Source organism: Podarcis tiliguerta (genome assembly GCF_965153285.1).
Source record: "Podarcis tiliguerta genome assembly, chromosome: 11".
NCBI classification, from domain to species: Eukaryota; Metazoa; Chordata; class Lepidosauria; order Squamata; family Lacertidae; genus Podarcis; species Podarcis tiliguerta.
In genome coordinates this window covers 39,222,712-39,236,918 of record NC_139544.1, presented here as the reverse complement: position 1 = coordinate 39,236,918, position 14,207 = coordinate 39,222,712, and the positions used below count along the sequence as shown (strand labels likewise).

At 43.8% G+C, this 14,207-nt stretch overlaps 1 protein-coding gene across 5 annotated transcripts in view; it reads left to right on the top strand.

Annotated features, from left to right (window-relative positions):
• Positions 1-13,426, top strand: part of ZSWIM6 (zinc finger SWIM-type containing 6) — a 92,925-nt gene extending 79,499 nt beyond the window's left edge. For all 5 annotated transcript variants that reach the window (XM_083403668.1, XM_083403667.1, XM_083403666.1 and 2 more), the window contains 4 exons: positions 2,550-2,707; positions 4,494-4,657; positions 7,596-7,677; positions 10,381-13,426. In XM_083403668.1, coding sequence (XP_083259794.1) covers positions 2,550-2,707; positions 4,494-4,657; positions 7,596-7,677; positions 10,381-11,243 — 1,267 coding nt within the window. In that variant the 3' untranslated portion in view covers positions 11,244-13,426. The remainder of the gene's footprint in view (positions 1-2,549; positions 2,708-4,493; positions 4,658-7,595; positions 7,678-10,380) is intronic.
• The last annotated feature ends 781 nt before the right edge of the window (positions 13,427-14,207 follow it).

Sequence of the window (14,207 nt, the reverse complement as noted above, 5' to 3'; positions counted from 1 at the left end):
TCAGAGCTGGTGAGGGTGGGGTAAGGAGAGGATAACGTTCATGTTAGAGCTATGCTGCTGCATGGTCAGTCCAGTTCTTTTGTCTGTTTCATTACCAGCCATCCTTGGGCACTCCTGGATAGAAAATTGGAATTAAATGAGGTGTGCCACAGCATTAAAATAGCTGATAGTCTCCTTTTTGCTTTCAGTTCTAGGGCGTTAGGCCTGTCCCAAGGGAGTGTTGAACTGACTCCTTGGGGTGGCTGTGAGTTTATATATCTCAAAGGAAGCCCTTTGGGAATACAGCTGTGACACACACTAAGAGCAGGGTGGAAATGGGACCCATCTGGTCTAACAAAGAGAGACTCTTCTGTTTGACCCACAAAATTTTCTATTAGAGCTAAGGCAACTTGAGACAGTAACACAGCCTGTAATATGAACAAAGTATGCTACAACTCTGGAATATGTCCATTGCATGCTTGGGGCAGAGTACAGTCGCACCTTGGATCCTGAACGCCCTGGAACTCGAATGTTTTGGCTCCCAAACACCGCAAACCCGGAAGTGAGTGTTCCGGTTTGCGAACGTTCTTTGGAAGCCGAACGTCCGGCGGGGCTTGCGCAGCTTTCGATTGAGTGCAGGAAGCTCCTGCAGCCAATCGGAAGCTGCGCCTTGTTGTCGAATGTTTTTGGAAGTCAAATGGACTTCCAGAACGGATTCTGTTTGACAACCAAGGTACGACCATACTCTGCATTTCAAGAACTTAATTTTTTCAAAAACTGAAAATTAAAAATCATATGAATTGGATTCTGCACCAAGAGAAGCAAGCATTATGAAAACGTATACGCATGGTGCAAATTGATCAAGACTTGCATAATTTCGCTTTCATTTTGTATGATATGTTTTGTAGTTTTAAAAACTATTACACATAAATTATTCTGCTTATGATTGTTATCAAGAGAGAGGAATACCAACAGACGCTTTGTAAACTAGGCTGCAAAGCTGTGCTTGCATACATGAATGGCGTCTTCTGCTCAAGGGAGGGCTGTTTTGCACCTCAGGCTATAAAGTTATGCAATAAAAGGTGGGAAAAAATCTAAAGACAGCCTTCTTGTTGTGCAAAATCTGGTGGAGCCTTTTGCACAAGTAGAAGCAGGAAAATGGCTGTAGAATCCGTGGAACCACGTAAAACTGAGTGATGCCAGCATCTGTAGAAGCCGGAGGGCAACATTTAACTGTGAAGCAGTAGTAGTGATACTAATTCTTCAGAGGGCCGTCCTGATTCAGAGAGCCATTCCCAATGATGATGTTGAAGATAAAATCCCACAGATGCACATGTTCACACAGAATTCTGCTTGTTGACATTCCTTTTCCAACTGTCCTTCAGTACTTCTTTGACCTTTGAAAGGCTGAGGCTGCTCTGAATCATCGTGATAGGGAGTTCATGAAAAAAAAAAGCCAGCTATTTTCATTCAAGTAAATTACAGTGTAGACACTTCTAATAATAGGTCTGTAGTAGGAAGAGAAATAACTTATCAGCTTAGGGCAACTATTTCTTGTTAAAGCTATTGTAACCTTTTCCAACCACTATGTGTAGGTTTGCTTCATATTCACTTCTTTGCATTATGTTAGGCAGAGGTTTTTTCTTTGCAAGAGAAACTGCTGTCACCAGAATAGCTTCTAAAATGATGTTCACTAGTTTTCAGATAGTTAAATGGCTGTCTGCTAAATTGGCAGATACCAAACCATTACTAGAATGTCCCATTTCCCCACTAAAAACATAAAGGTGAGGAAAGTCATATCAGGAGAAAAAATGTCCCCCCCCCCCCCCACCATTTTTGAAACTTAATTTTGAAACACAGATGCTAAAAGTCCAAAGCATGGAGAAATTCTTATTTAAGTTCTAGTTTTCTTAATTAGGAGAAACAGGCTCCTCCCTGCCCTCAAAGGCTGAGTTTGCACCACACCATAAGCCATAGCTAGGGTTTGTTCTTGTTTGAGTGAAACAAACTATGATCCCTGGCTTGGATATAATGATTAAGCCAGGGATCGTGGCTTGTTGCTTGCACTAGGGAAGGAGCAAAGCAGGAACAAGTTCTGCATTCACAGCAAACCATTAACTATGGTTTAGTGCGACAAGCAAGGCCATTTTGCCTATGACCTTGTTGAGACATAACACCAAACCACAGTTTGTCCTTACGATAACAAGCTTTGAGCTCACATGTTCTCCTCCTTCGTATGCAAGAGGAGGGGATCAAAAGCTTTTGCCTTTGAACTGCCCACAGATCTGTGTGATAGCTGAACTGAAGGGAACTGGTTTTGTTTAAACTTTGCAAACAACGGTTGCCACAAGGAACTGCACTCCCTTCAAAGACAGGAGCTTTCAACCTCCCCCTGCTGTGTATGGAGGAGGAGGGTCACAGCGTATGAGCCTGAAGCTCAATGCAGCCTTAATCTTGTAATGAGAAACTAACCAGACCTTTGTCTACATATTGCAGCATTTCTGTAGAAGGCACAACTTTTCTCATGACTATAATTTAATTATCCACGTATGTGTGTTTCCTGTTTACAGATTACTAGTATTGGAATCCACAGCTCCATCAGGCGATATGTCTCGTCCACATCACATTGCATCAGTCGTTCCAAATCGGTACCCCCGGTGGTTCACTCTAAGTCACATTGAATCTCAGCAGTGTGAGTTGGCATCAACTATGCTAACTGCAGCCAAAGGTACAGTGCTGGCAATTAAGCAGATACCTATTTTTAGTTGACTATATACATGAGTTTATATTGGTCTTGTTCACCAATGTGGTGCTAATGGGTATACATAATGTTTGCATGGGCCTTTCCTGGTGCTCCCAGGGTTTCTTCTCTCTGCTCAAATTAGACTTGAAAGAAGCATTCTGTGGCGGACTATAGAATAAGTTGTGTTGTACTTGATTGCAGTGTGTCTGTGGTGCCCACAATGGTTTTTCCAAAAAGCTGGACAGTCCCTTATTACATGAATGAGCTCCCCTTTCCCTTCTCGTCCTCTGGTGCAGTTGGAAGCGGGGAGATTGAAAGCTCCCACTTCCCTGTTTAACTAACCCATGGTTGATCATTGTATTCAAACTCTGACAAAGTGTGGTTAATCTTAACCAAGGTTTAGAGAAACAAACTAGTCTCAAAACCATGACTTACGAAATTGATGTGTTTCCTTAAATATAGTTAAGACTAACCAAGTAACAACAGTTTAGGGTTCAAATGCAGTTAATTGTGTATGGAAGCAAAAGCTTTTGATCTCTTGGCTCTGCTGAAGCAGAAGAGTGAGGAAGAGGAAGTGTAGCATATATATCCGCAGTGAGCCAGGATAAGTAGCCAAAGCAGTACTAAATAAAATGTACACAAGCACATCACTTGCTGTCCATGTGGCATGTCCAGCTCACGTGTGCAGCAGAATTATTTTGGTACATAGATGGATTCATATAGAAATGGAAAACATGGATCTGGAATGTTTAGCATCTGTTCACTAAGAAAGGCTTTGAAATATTTATTTCCATTGTTTGTAGATAGATAATAGATCAGTAAAAATATTCAGCATTTGAAAGAAATATAATAATCAACGACAGCAACAGTACCACAGTAAAAAGCAGAGATGGCTTAACCAAGTCCTGTCTAAGCCTCTGTAAACAAGTGTGTTCAGTGAGGTAGCTGTCTGTGCTTCTAAGGGAAGAGAGATCCACACCAGGGACATAACTGCTGAGAAGGCACTGCCACACAGTGAGCAACAGTTGCTGGTGGGATTAAAAAAATGGCCCCCTCTGCTGTCTCAAAATGTAGGAAGACTGCTGTGGATAGAAACTTTCCATCAACGTACCTAGGCCCCAAGTCATTCAGGGCTTCGCATGTTAACATCAGCACCTTTCAACTGAGCCCAGTAATGTATAAGCAGCTAATGTCGATCCTGCAAGATAGGTGTTACATTGCTGCACAGCTAAGTACCAACCAATGCTCTAGTAGCAGCACTCTGCACATAGCTGCAAATTCCAGACCATTTTCAAATATAACCCTACACAGAACACATTGACGAGCAGTTGCCAGAGGCTGCAAAACTGTGTGGTCAGACTATGCCGGTGAACTCGATGGAGCTGCAAATTGACACACCTTGTCACTGAAACCATGTGGGCCTCCAGTGACACAGATGAAACGAAGAGCAGCTCCAAACTACACACCTGCTTCTTCAGGGGGAGTGCAGTTTGACCTAAAGCAGGACAGATGGAAGTTTCTTGGACATGAGTAGTGTCTACCAACCGCAACTCCATTTCCTAAGGATTTAGCTCCAGTTTGTAGGCTGTCATCTAGTCCATTGCCACCTCCAGTCACTGGTTCAGCACCATCAAAACTTGCATCTGCTACAGATGGTATGGAGATAACCACATCAGATGCATATTGATGACACTGTCTGTGTGATGGCACATTGCAATATTCCTGTCACTGCTTGTGTTTATGCATATATATATTTTGGCTGACCTTGCAGGTGATGTCCGAAGGCTTGAAACAGTGTTAGAATCTATCCAGAAAAACATTCACTCCTCATCGCACATCTTCAAGCTTGCCCAGGATGCATTTAAAATAGCAACGCTTATGGACAGTCTGCCAGATATCACTCTTTTGAAAGTCTCTCTGGAGCTGGGTCTTCAGGTATTTTTCTTCTTAATGCTGTTTTAATGCTTCAGTAAGATACTATAAAACCTTGGATCAGTTTTGAACATGTATTCTTGGCACAACCAGTTTATAACGAACTTTTCCTACTCATCCATTGTCGGTGAGCTCTTCTTGTTCTATTGCTATACCAGATGGCGTGGCAAAGGGAATTAAATGGGAAATCTTTATTACTTTTTCACTTAGCTGGCTTTTTTTAAAAAAGGTGCCCTGCTGTTACAAGTTGTATGACGTATCAGTAGATTTACCTTGTATTCTTGGTATTAAAGAAATACACAGGCTGACAGACACAGCATGTATAAATTGTTTGGCTGCTTTTGAAATGTGCTCCAATCCTATCCTAGAACTAGACATCTGAAACCCTCAACCCTCAGAAGTATAGACACTAAGGCTGGTTTTCAGCATCATGGTGTATCGCCAGCCACACATTGCGGTTTGGCAAGATAGCACGATGTAGAAAAAAAACTGCATTGGCCCCAGCCGGTGAGATGCTGCGTGAAGCTGCCGCAGCTCTCATTGTGGGAGTTGAGGCAGTTTCACTCCGGCGCCTCATGGGCTATGGCCAATACAGCTGGCCCCAGCCTGCTGCTCAGACGGGGGGCGAAAAGGCTCCTGCACCCAGTTGAGTGAGTCCTGAGTCCCCTTGACCGGCTCTGCTGGGGGTGGGAGAGCTGCCCCTAGTGGAGCCAGCCCTGATTCCCCTTTGCTGGAGCCATAAGGACTTGGGGCTCCTTGACCAAGCTCCCTCTGCCTTTGCTGGTGTGTGTGTGTGTGTGTGTGTGTGTGTGTGTGTGGTGAGCAACCTTGCCTGCTTGCCCCCCACTTCCCGCAGACAGACCAAGCAACAGTAGCCAAGCACACAGAACCTGTCAGGCTTTCACCTTCGCCCCTGCAGGTGCACTGTCTCTTTCCTCTGGTGGGGGGCTCGTTCATCCCAGGAAGAAGGACACAGCCCACCCTCCCGGACGAAATCCAAAAGGTGCAGGGTGCAAAGCTCACCCTTTCCACGTCTTGCAGAGAGGGGCCACCAGCAGCATCAAAGAGCCCCTACACCGCCTGGCTGCCTTCCACCAGGAGGGTGGGCTCCACATACCCTCCCAGAGAAGGCAGCCAGGCAGGAAGTGGAGGCTTCATGCTCCCCAGCTGAACAGCCCCAGTCCCACTCCTACTCGTGTGCAAGCAGGAGTGGGGCTCTCTCAAATGGGGAGGAGGAGCACTTTAACAGAGCCCCCATCCCGCCTCTAGCTCTGTAAAACTGCTTGGCTGAGGCAAGAACAGCTGCATGCTCCTCAGCCAAGCAGTTTAAAGAAGCAGAGGAAGGAACATGCTGTATGGGCACCTCACCGATTCAGCTTGATTCTCCCTCTGCCAAGGCAGAGTGCAATGGCTGTTTCACCAGTAGTATATAGCTGGTGAAAAGGGACGCGGGTGGCGCTGTGGGTTAAACCACAGAGCCTAGGACTTGCCAGTCAGAAGGTCGGCAGTTCGAATCCCCACGATGGGGTGAGCTCCCGTTGCTCGGTCCCTGCTCCTGCCAACCTAGCAGTTTGAAAGCACGTCAAAGTGTAAGTAGATAAATAGGTACCGCTCTGGCGGGAAGGTAAATGGCGTTTCCGTGCACTGTTCTGGTTCGCCAGAAGCGGCTTAGTCATGCTGGCCACATGACCCGGAAGCTGTACGCCGGTTCCCTTGGCCAATAAAGAGAGATGAGCGCTGCAACCCCAGAGTCAGCCATGACTGGACCTAATGGTCAGAGGTCCCTTTACCTTTACCTTATATAGCTGGTGAAGCTGCCGCCACTTGAGTTCCACTGCCTCCAGCTCCCCGTTAGTTTATTTCTCCCTCAGCGTGCTGGGCAATGGAGGCAGAGGGACTCGAGCGGTGACGGTTTCACCAGTGATATGCCACTGAGTGACACTGTCATCGCACTCTGCCCCCCCACATACTGGTCGTGGGAGATATATTGTCCAGGCCTATTGGACACCTTGCCTTTGTTAGATCAGTGCTCTAATGCAGTGATTCTTGAACTGTAGTCTACACTGTGTGAGGCACACATAAAATAGACCAAAATGCTGACTAACTCTTCCAAAGAAATGGTGGCAAAATACCACTTAATGCTCTGCTCATGGTGCAGCAGCACTGAATGCATAGCCATAGAGTGAGGGAGTATATTAAATATTACTAGGTAGTAGGTAGATTTTGCTCAATATGTGTGGATGCTACTATCTCAGCTGACAATCCAGGAAACAATTATGCTAGAGTACGTAGTCCAGCTGCATTGGAACACAGAGAGTATTCAGTTCTTTGGAAGCCTTCCACGCAGTAACCATAAAATGTGGTGGATTGCAAAGAATAGGCAAAGTAAAGCAGCAGTCTGCAATATTGAAAAAGGTAAGAACTACTGCTATTTAAGGTTATGATGTTTATCTTTAGATGTGTCACTGCTTGCATATCTCCAGAATATTTTGGATCTCCCGGCACACTGGGAGAAAAACAGATTACCAGGGAATTTGTTCCAAAATGTCCAAGGATCTGCTCACCCTAGTTCAGATTGGGGATATGGAGAGGAAGACTGGGAATCTTCCCTGTTCCTTACTTACCTTTGGCATCATAGCAGTTGGAGTTTCTGGGGGAAATCCAGAATTTCCACATTATTAGTTTACAAGTGGGTTAGCCTGGGGAGGTCAGGGAGCCTGTAGCCCAGAGAAGCTGCTTTCTGGATGTAATGTTTTCCTCTCTCAAACACTTAAGATGTGTAAGAAATGCTTCTCTTTCTTGCGGCAGAGCTGATGGAGAGACTCCAAAGTGCCCCTTTTGACTAATTTCTAAGCAATGCGTATTCTCATTTTTCTTGCATTGTGACAACTCTATGATACAGTTTTAGTCTCTCTAAAATGCCCGTCTTTTTTGTGAACAGGTGATGCGCATGACTTTGTCGACCTTGAATTGGAGGCGGCGGGAGATGGTGAGGTGGTTGGTAACATGTGCAACAGAAGTAGGTAAGTGGTGCCATTGGTCTCTGATGAATTATGATTTAACTAGCACTGTGAGATAGTGTAATCAGTCAATCAAGCATTTTATTTGTATGCTGCCTTTCCAAAGTTAAAACCATGCTCCAAGTGGCTTACAATATGCAAAAAAACCAACCCACATAATTACAAACATAACAAAACAATATATAAAACATTAAGAAATGCACAAGCAAATTGAACTGTTTCCACATAAATCATAAGATACAAAAAATATCAATAACAACAACCACAACCATGACAATACCCCAGCCCAGGAACCTGTTCAGCAGCCTCACCTTTTGTAGCTGGAGTCAGTCCGGGCCCCGCCCTCCCAGACCAGATGGTACAAGGCATACAAGACAGGGAGCAGGTCTTCCAGGACTCACAGCCAAGATGGTCTCTATATGCTGCTCTTCCAAGAAGAACCTGGGTACTTCTACATCAAATATGTATCTTGTGGTGTGTGTTTTTTAAAAAATTACCTGTCTCTGTGCAGTAACGCCACACTGACGTGAACTAAGAGTACAAAACTTAAACTGTCCTCAGCAAGAGAGCCTGAGCTCCATGCAGGAGATCCCAACCAGACAGAGGAATGTAGCCACCTGAAGGAAGTAGCTTAACCTTACTTGCTATGTCCCCAAATAAAAGATTGGGAACCTCCTTTGCAGGAATTTATACAAGGATAGAAGCTGAAAAGTGTGCCCTTCTATGAATTGTGCCAAGGAGGCAGGAGAAAGGCACTCCCCTGACAATCTCCCAAATTTGGAGCAAATTATGAAATGCCAGTAGTGTTCCAGTGATTGTGCATTCACAAGAACAGTAAAGTTCTCTACAAAGTTATTCAAATTAAATAACTTTTTAGAGAGCTGCATGTTCTCTTAAATGCCACATCAATCATGCATGCCTCTCTTTTTCTCTCTCCTTTCAGTGTGTCTTCTAAAATCATAAACTGATTTGTCCAAACCTTTGGCTGTATTCCTAGTTTTATCTGCTACTCATGGCTGCTTTATGGTTTGCAGCTTTCAGATTTGGCCACCAGCAGACTTGTGCAGGAGTGTAGAGTGCCATTACTTTCTGAGAAACTGGAAAGGAAAACCCAATCTGTATTCTGTTTCTGGTTTTATGAAGATGGGTGCTGTTCCCCAAGCAGATTTTCTACATCACTGCAACACTTAGTGGTCAGGATTGCATTTTCCCTGTGTCTGTTGAGTTTACTATTCTTTGCTCTCCTATCAAGCGATGCTATCAGCAAATTTGCATCCTCTCTCTTTCTCTTTTTTAATAGCATGTTTGTCTTGGCCAAGTTAATTGAAACCTAGATTGAGTTCTAGATATTAGAGGGCAAGTGTGTTTTGCTCAGTTAACTATTGGCAAGCAAATTGCTTTTTTATTCCGCTGTACATTAGCATATATATCTATAGCTTCCATAAGGAAGCTGTAATGTCAAGCAAAGATCACCTCTGAGACTCTAGGAAGTTTGTAAATGAGGGACATGTTTGTTTATGTAAATGAAGGCCAGGCATTGAGTGGATGGCCTCAGTGCCTAGCGTTGGGTAAGGAGGGGTTATGTGTATGCATGCATTATAGTACAGCAGGGCCCAACTGAGCAAAATAAGGACCTCTGGGTGTGGTTATATGAGTGCACAGATGTGTGCAAATTACTTTGAGTAATAATGAGGCACTCAAGCTGCCTATAAGCTTCAATTTATGAAGCCCATCAGTCATTGTTCGCCCTCGCAAGAGCAACAAAAGGGTACTAAAGAAACCTGCACATTTCAGATCGGAAGGCTGGTAGTGACTCTAGATGAAGATGTTGCCTTTAAGGACAGAGATTTCTATTTTCCTGCTGGGGTTATATCCAGTTCAGTTTTGACTTCTTCCTCTTTTTTCCATGGAAGGGGGTGTTAGTTCTTTAGGAGGGAAATACATTGAGCATTGGGACTTTTGGGGAATGGGCCACACACACTCAAGCTTGGGGGGGGGGCAATTTGTTCACACAATGTGTTGTCTTGGAATGCTAATCTTTATTGGAGCCGTATCATTGGGATTCTCAATCTAGTTTTCATCGCTTCCAAAGATAGGGGCCAAGGGGTCTTCAGCCCCCCAAAGTTGATGGGCACTGCCATTCAAACGGTGTGCATGCACCACATCACGTGATCAATTATGTGGAGTGGGGCGTACCTGCCCCCCTTTTTTATTCAAGTTGGCACTCCTGCTTCCAAATGAGGTGTGCAGGCTAAAGTACAGTGGTACCTCAGGTTACATACGCTTCAGGTAACACGCTTCAGGTTACAGACTCCGCTAACCCAGAAATAGTACCTCGGGTTAAGAACTTTGCTTCAGGATGAGAACAGAAATCATGCTCCAGTGGCACGGCGGCAGTGGGAGGCGCCATTAGCTAAAGTGGTACCTCAGGTTAAGAACAGTTTCAGGTTAAGAACGGACCTCCGGAATGAATTAAGTTCTTAACCTTGAGGTACCACTGTAATAAGAACCAAAGTTGCTCATAGGCTGTGATAGGTTGGGTCTGTTCTTCCATTTTATTAGGAATGCTCAGTCCTGATCTCAACACAAGGACATTGGTGGGGTCTTCTACCGAGTGTTACAGACAAGGTCACAGGTTTGTTCTTTCTAGATACGTATTCGGGTTTGCCATATTTGGTGACAAACGTTTCCTTCTATGCCTCACAGGTGTTTATGCACTGGATAGCATCATGCAAAGCTGGTTTACACTTTTCACTCCGACCGAAGCGACTAGCATTGTTGCGACCACGGTGATGTCCAACAGCACTATAGTCCGCCTGCATCTGGACTGCCACCAGCAAGAGAAGCTTGCCAGCAGTGCTAGGACGCTTGCTCTTCAGTGTGCCATGAAGGACCCTCAGAACTGCGCCCTCTCTGCGCTGACCTTGTGCGAGAAGGATCACATAGCTTTTGAGACGGCTTACCAAATTGTCCTCGACGCTGCTGCAACCGGCATGAGCTACACGCAGCTCTTCACTATAGCGCGGTACATGGAGCATCGCGGCTACCCCATGCGGGCCTACAAGCTGGCCACGTTGGCCATGACGCATCTCAACCTGAGTTACAATCAGGACACGCACCCTGCCATTAACGACGTTTTGTGGGCCTGCGCACTTAGCCACTCCCTCGGGAAGAACGAGCTGGCGGCGATCATACCTCTGGTGGTCAAAAGTGTCAAATGTGCAACGGTACTGTCGGACATCTTGCGTCGGTGTACTTTGACCACTCCCGGAATGGTGGGGCTCCACGGAAGGAGGAACTCGGGCAAGCTGATGTCATTGGACAAAGCGCCGCTAAGGCAACTCCTGGATGCCACCATCGGAGCGTACATTAACACCACGCATTCCCGGCTCACGCACATCAGTCCCCGGCATTACAGCGAGTTCATAGAGTTCCTGAGCAAGGCCCGAGAGACCTTCTTAATGGCTCACGACGGACACATTCAGTTTACACAGTTCATTGACAACCTGAAACAAATTTACAAAGGCAAAAAGAAACTGATGATGTTGGTTCGCGAACGGTTTGGTTGACAATAAAAATGTGTGTGAATGGGGGGTGGGTTGTGGGGGGGGGGAGCATTGGGAGGGTGGTATGTTTTTACTTGAGCCTGCCTTTGTATCCTTTTTAACTTAAAACAGAGCCACACCGGTATTATATGTGTATAGTTATATACTGAGTTTGCAAAACTAAATTGTCACGTTGTGAAAATTTGTGTGTCGTTTTTTTCCTCTCTCTTCCCCTTTCCTTTTCTGTTTTCGTATGAGAGATTGAGAGGCTTAAAAAAAAATAAAAAGTTTGGTTTACACTGAGTATATGTTGTCAAGTGGCAAAAGCCCACAGAGCTCTCCTGTTCTTTCTGTATATGTTCACAGCCTCAAAACAAAAAAAAAAGAGAAATATATTGCAATGGCTTTAAAAAAAATACAAAACCAAACAAACACCTCCATCCTGTGATAAGTACCTCGAATGGCTCCAGCTTTACTCCTTTGTAACTCATCCTGACATTTCAGCTTATTTAAATGAACCAACCAACCCAACCACACAAATAACTAAATAGTTTCAAAGGCTGACCCACGTGGCTTTGCAGTGCTTGTTCATCCAGAAGCATGGCACACGATGCTTGTGCATGTGGAAACTTAGCGACTGTCAACATACATTCTCAGGGATTTATCTGGAAAATAAAATTAAAAAGAATGAGAGCATTTATTGTACTGTATATATATATATATTATACTATATGTCGGAATATTGAGAATAAAATATAACATTAACTAATTTATAAAGAAAAAAGAAAAAAAAACCTATAATGCAAAATACTTGAAGCTGCAGTAGCTTGGTTTTTAAACAAACAAGGAAACGTATTGGAAAAGACTAAAGTGCGCCCAGCTTCAGGGCTGGCTCAGGTGATGAACTGAATATGCTGGGCATCTATGCAGAGCCACCTTTTTGGATTGAATTGTTGGATGGAAATTGGGGAGAATTTTATACATATATATATATTTATACAGGCGAGTGTATGCATATATACATATGTATGTATCCACACTCGCGTGCTTGTAACAGGTACTCTAGTCAAGAGGGGACAACACAGCCAGAGCAGCAAGCCTTAGCATTAAGAATACATACAGTATGCCAGATTTGGGGTTTGTGCCTCCTAGCCTAGAAAACTTAAATATCCCTTTTTCACACAGAGGATGGCTACAGATAACGTCGCCCCTACATTGCCGCTACTTGTAAACTTATCAAGGTGTGCACGGAACCTGTGTGACGTCCTGGCCCCGTGTAGCACCTGGCCATTGGTAAGGTGACATTTTTTTAAAAAACTGCTGGTCTTGATCCAAACACAACAGGGAAAAAAGAGTTGTGCCGTAAAAATTGCCTTGCCACACGGCCGGACGCTGCAAATGGCCAGTTTCCCATGTGGTTCATACCCACTGTGGTTAGTTCACAAGTGGCAACTGTGAGGTAGAAGTTTGCCTGTGGCTACCTACAATGTTTTCCAAAACAATTGACATAATACATTACACCTTTGCAGTGAGCTAATAATAAGCTAACCTTTGTGCACAAATAACATATATATTATATATATATATAAATATATTCTGCATAGGTATTTGACTTTGTGCAGGACAGAAAGTTGTGTAGGTATGACTGTTCTACTTTTCAGTTCGTTTGTTTTTTCAAAAAATATTTTTTATTTCTTCTAGAATTACTTCAAAAGAAAGCAGCCTTCTATCTTGCCTTGTCTTAATGCTTTAAAATAACCAAACTGGAGATCTAACTACCAAACTGTTCATTATATTATTATTACTGTTATTACCAACTTTGGTTACAGTATAGTGTCCTTTATTTTAGCTGATGGTTCTGTACCCTTGTGCTTTTTAAAGCATTTTTTTTTTTAACATTTTGGTGCAAAAGTTGTCCCGTGTCTCTTGTTCCCTTTGTTAGAGAACATGCTAGAAGTATGTTTGTAGATTTTGTTTGTTTGTTTAGAGGGGGGGAACTTGTTTCATGCTCTCCATTTTATTTATTATACTAGGGGGAAAAGGTTGTATTTCATCACCCCATGTAAACATGCTCATGAAGTTGAAAGTAATTAAGATTTGATACACTGATATCAATTTATTTATGTAACTAAATCACTGTTTTATAAACTTGTTAATGATCAACAATTTTTTTTTGTTTTGATTAAAATTAGTTTTTTGAAAGTTGATTTTGGACTCCTTTTTGATATCTGTTGCTTGAGAGAGAAGTAAAAACAGCCGTAGGTGCTGAAACTTGCTTATGACTGGGATGAAGTCTTCCTTGGTTACTGTGAAACAACCCATGTTCCTCTAGTCAATTTTGCACTGAGTTTAAATACTAATGGCTGCCCCTGGACCAAGAGGCAAGAGAGATGCTAACAATATTAGAAGTGCTCAGTTCATGGGGGGCATGTGTAGAAACCCAGCGTGGAGGCAAAAGCTCTCATAAATGTCATCTCCATGTGAGACCTGCCCATCCATTAACTCAGCAGCAGCCCCTGCTTCCAAGGTGTTGGCTTTTGGCTTGTTCAGCCCAGACACTGAGCTCCAGCGCCGAGAGTCTTCTGGTGGTTCCCTCCCTGCGAGAAGTGAGGTTACAGGGAACCAAGCAGAGGGCCTTCTCTGTGGTGGCACCCGTCCTGTGGAACGCCCTCCCATCAGATGTCAAGGAAATAAGCACCTGAAGGCAGTCCTGCATAGGGAAGTTTTTAATGCTTGATGTTTTGTCACTTACATTATTATTATTATTATTATTATTATTATTATTATTCTGTTGGGAGCCACCCAGAGTGGCTGGGGTATAAATAAAAAAATTATTATTAATTATTTTTATTATTACTACTACTACAAATAAGGCCTCTGCAGTACTGCAGCATAGTTCGTTACGTTCCCTGCATGCTTCTGAAGGTGACGTTTCCATTTTTTTAAGGGAAATTCCATTATTCCGAATAGGATTTCTCGCGAGGAAAG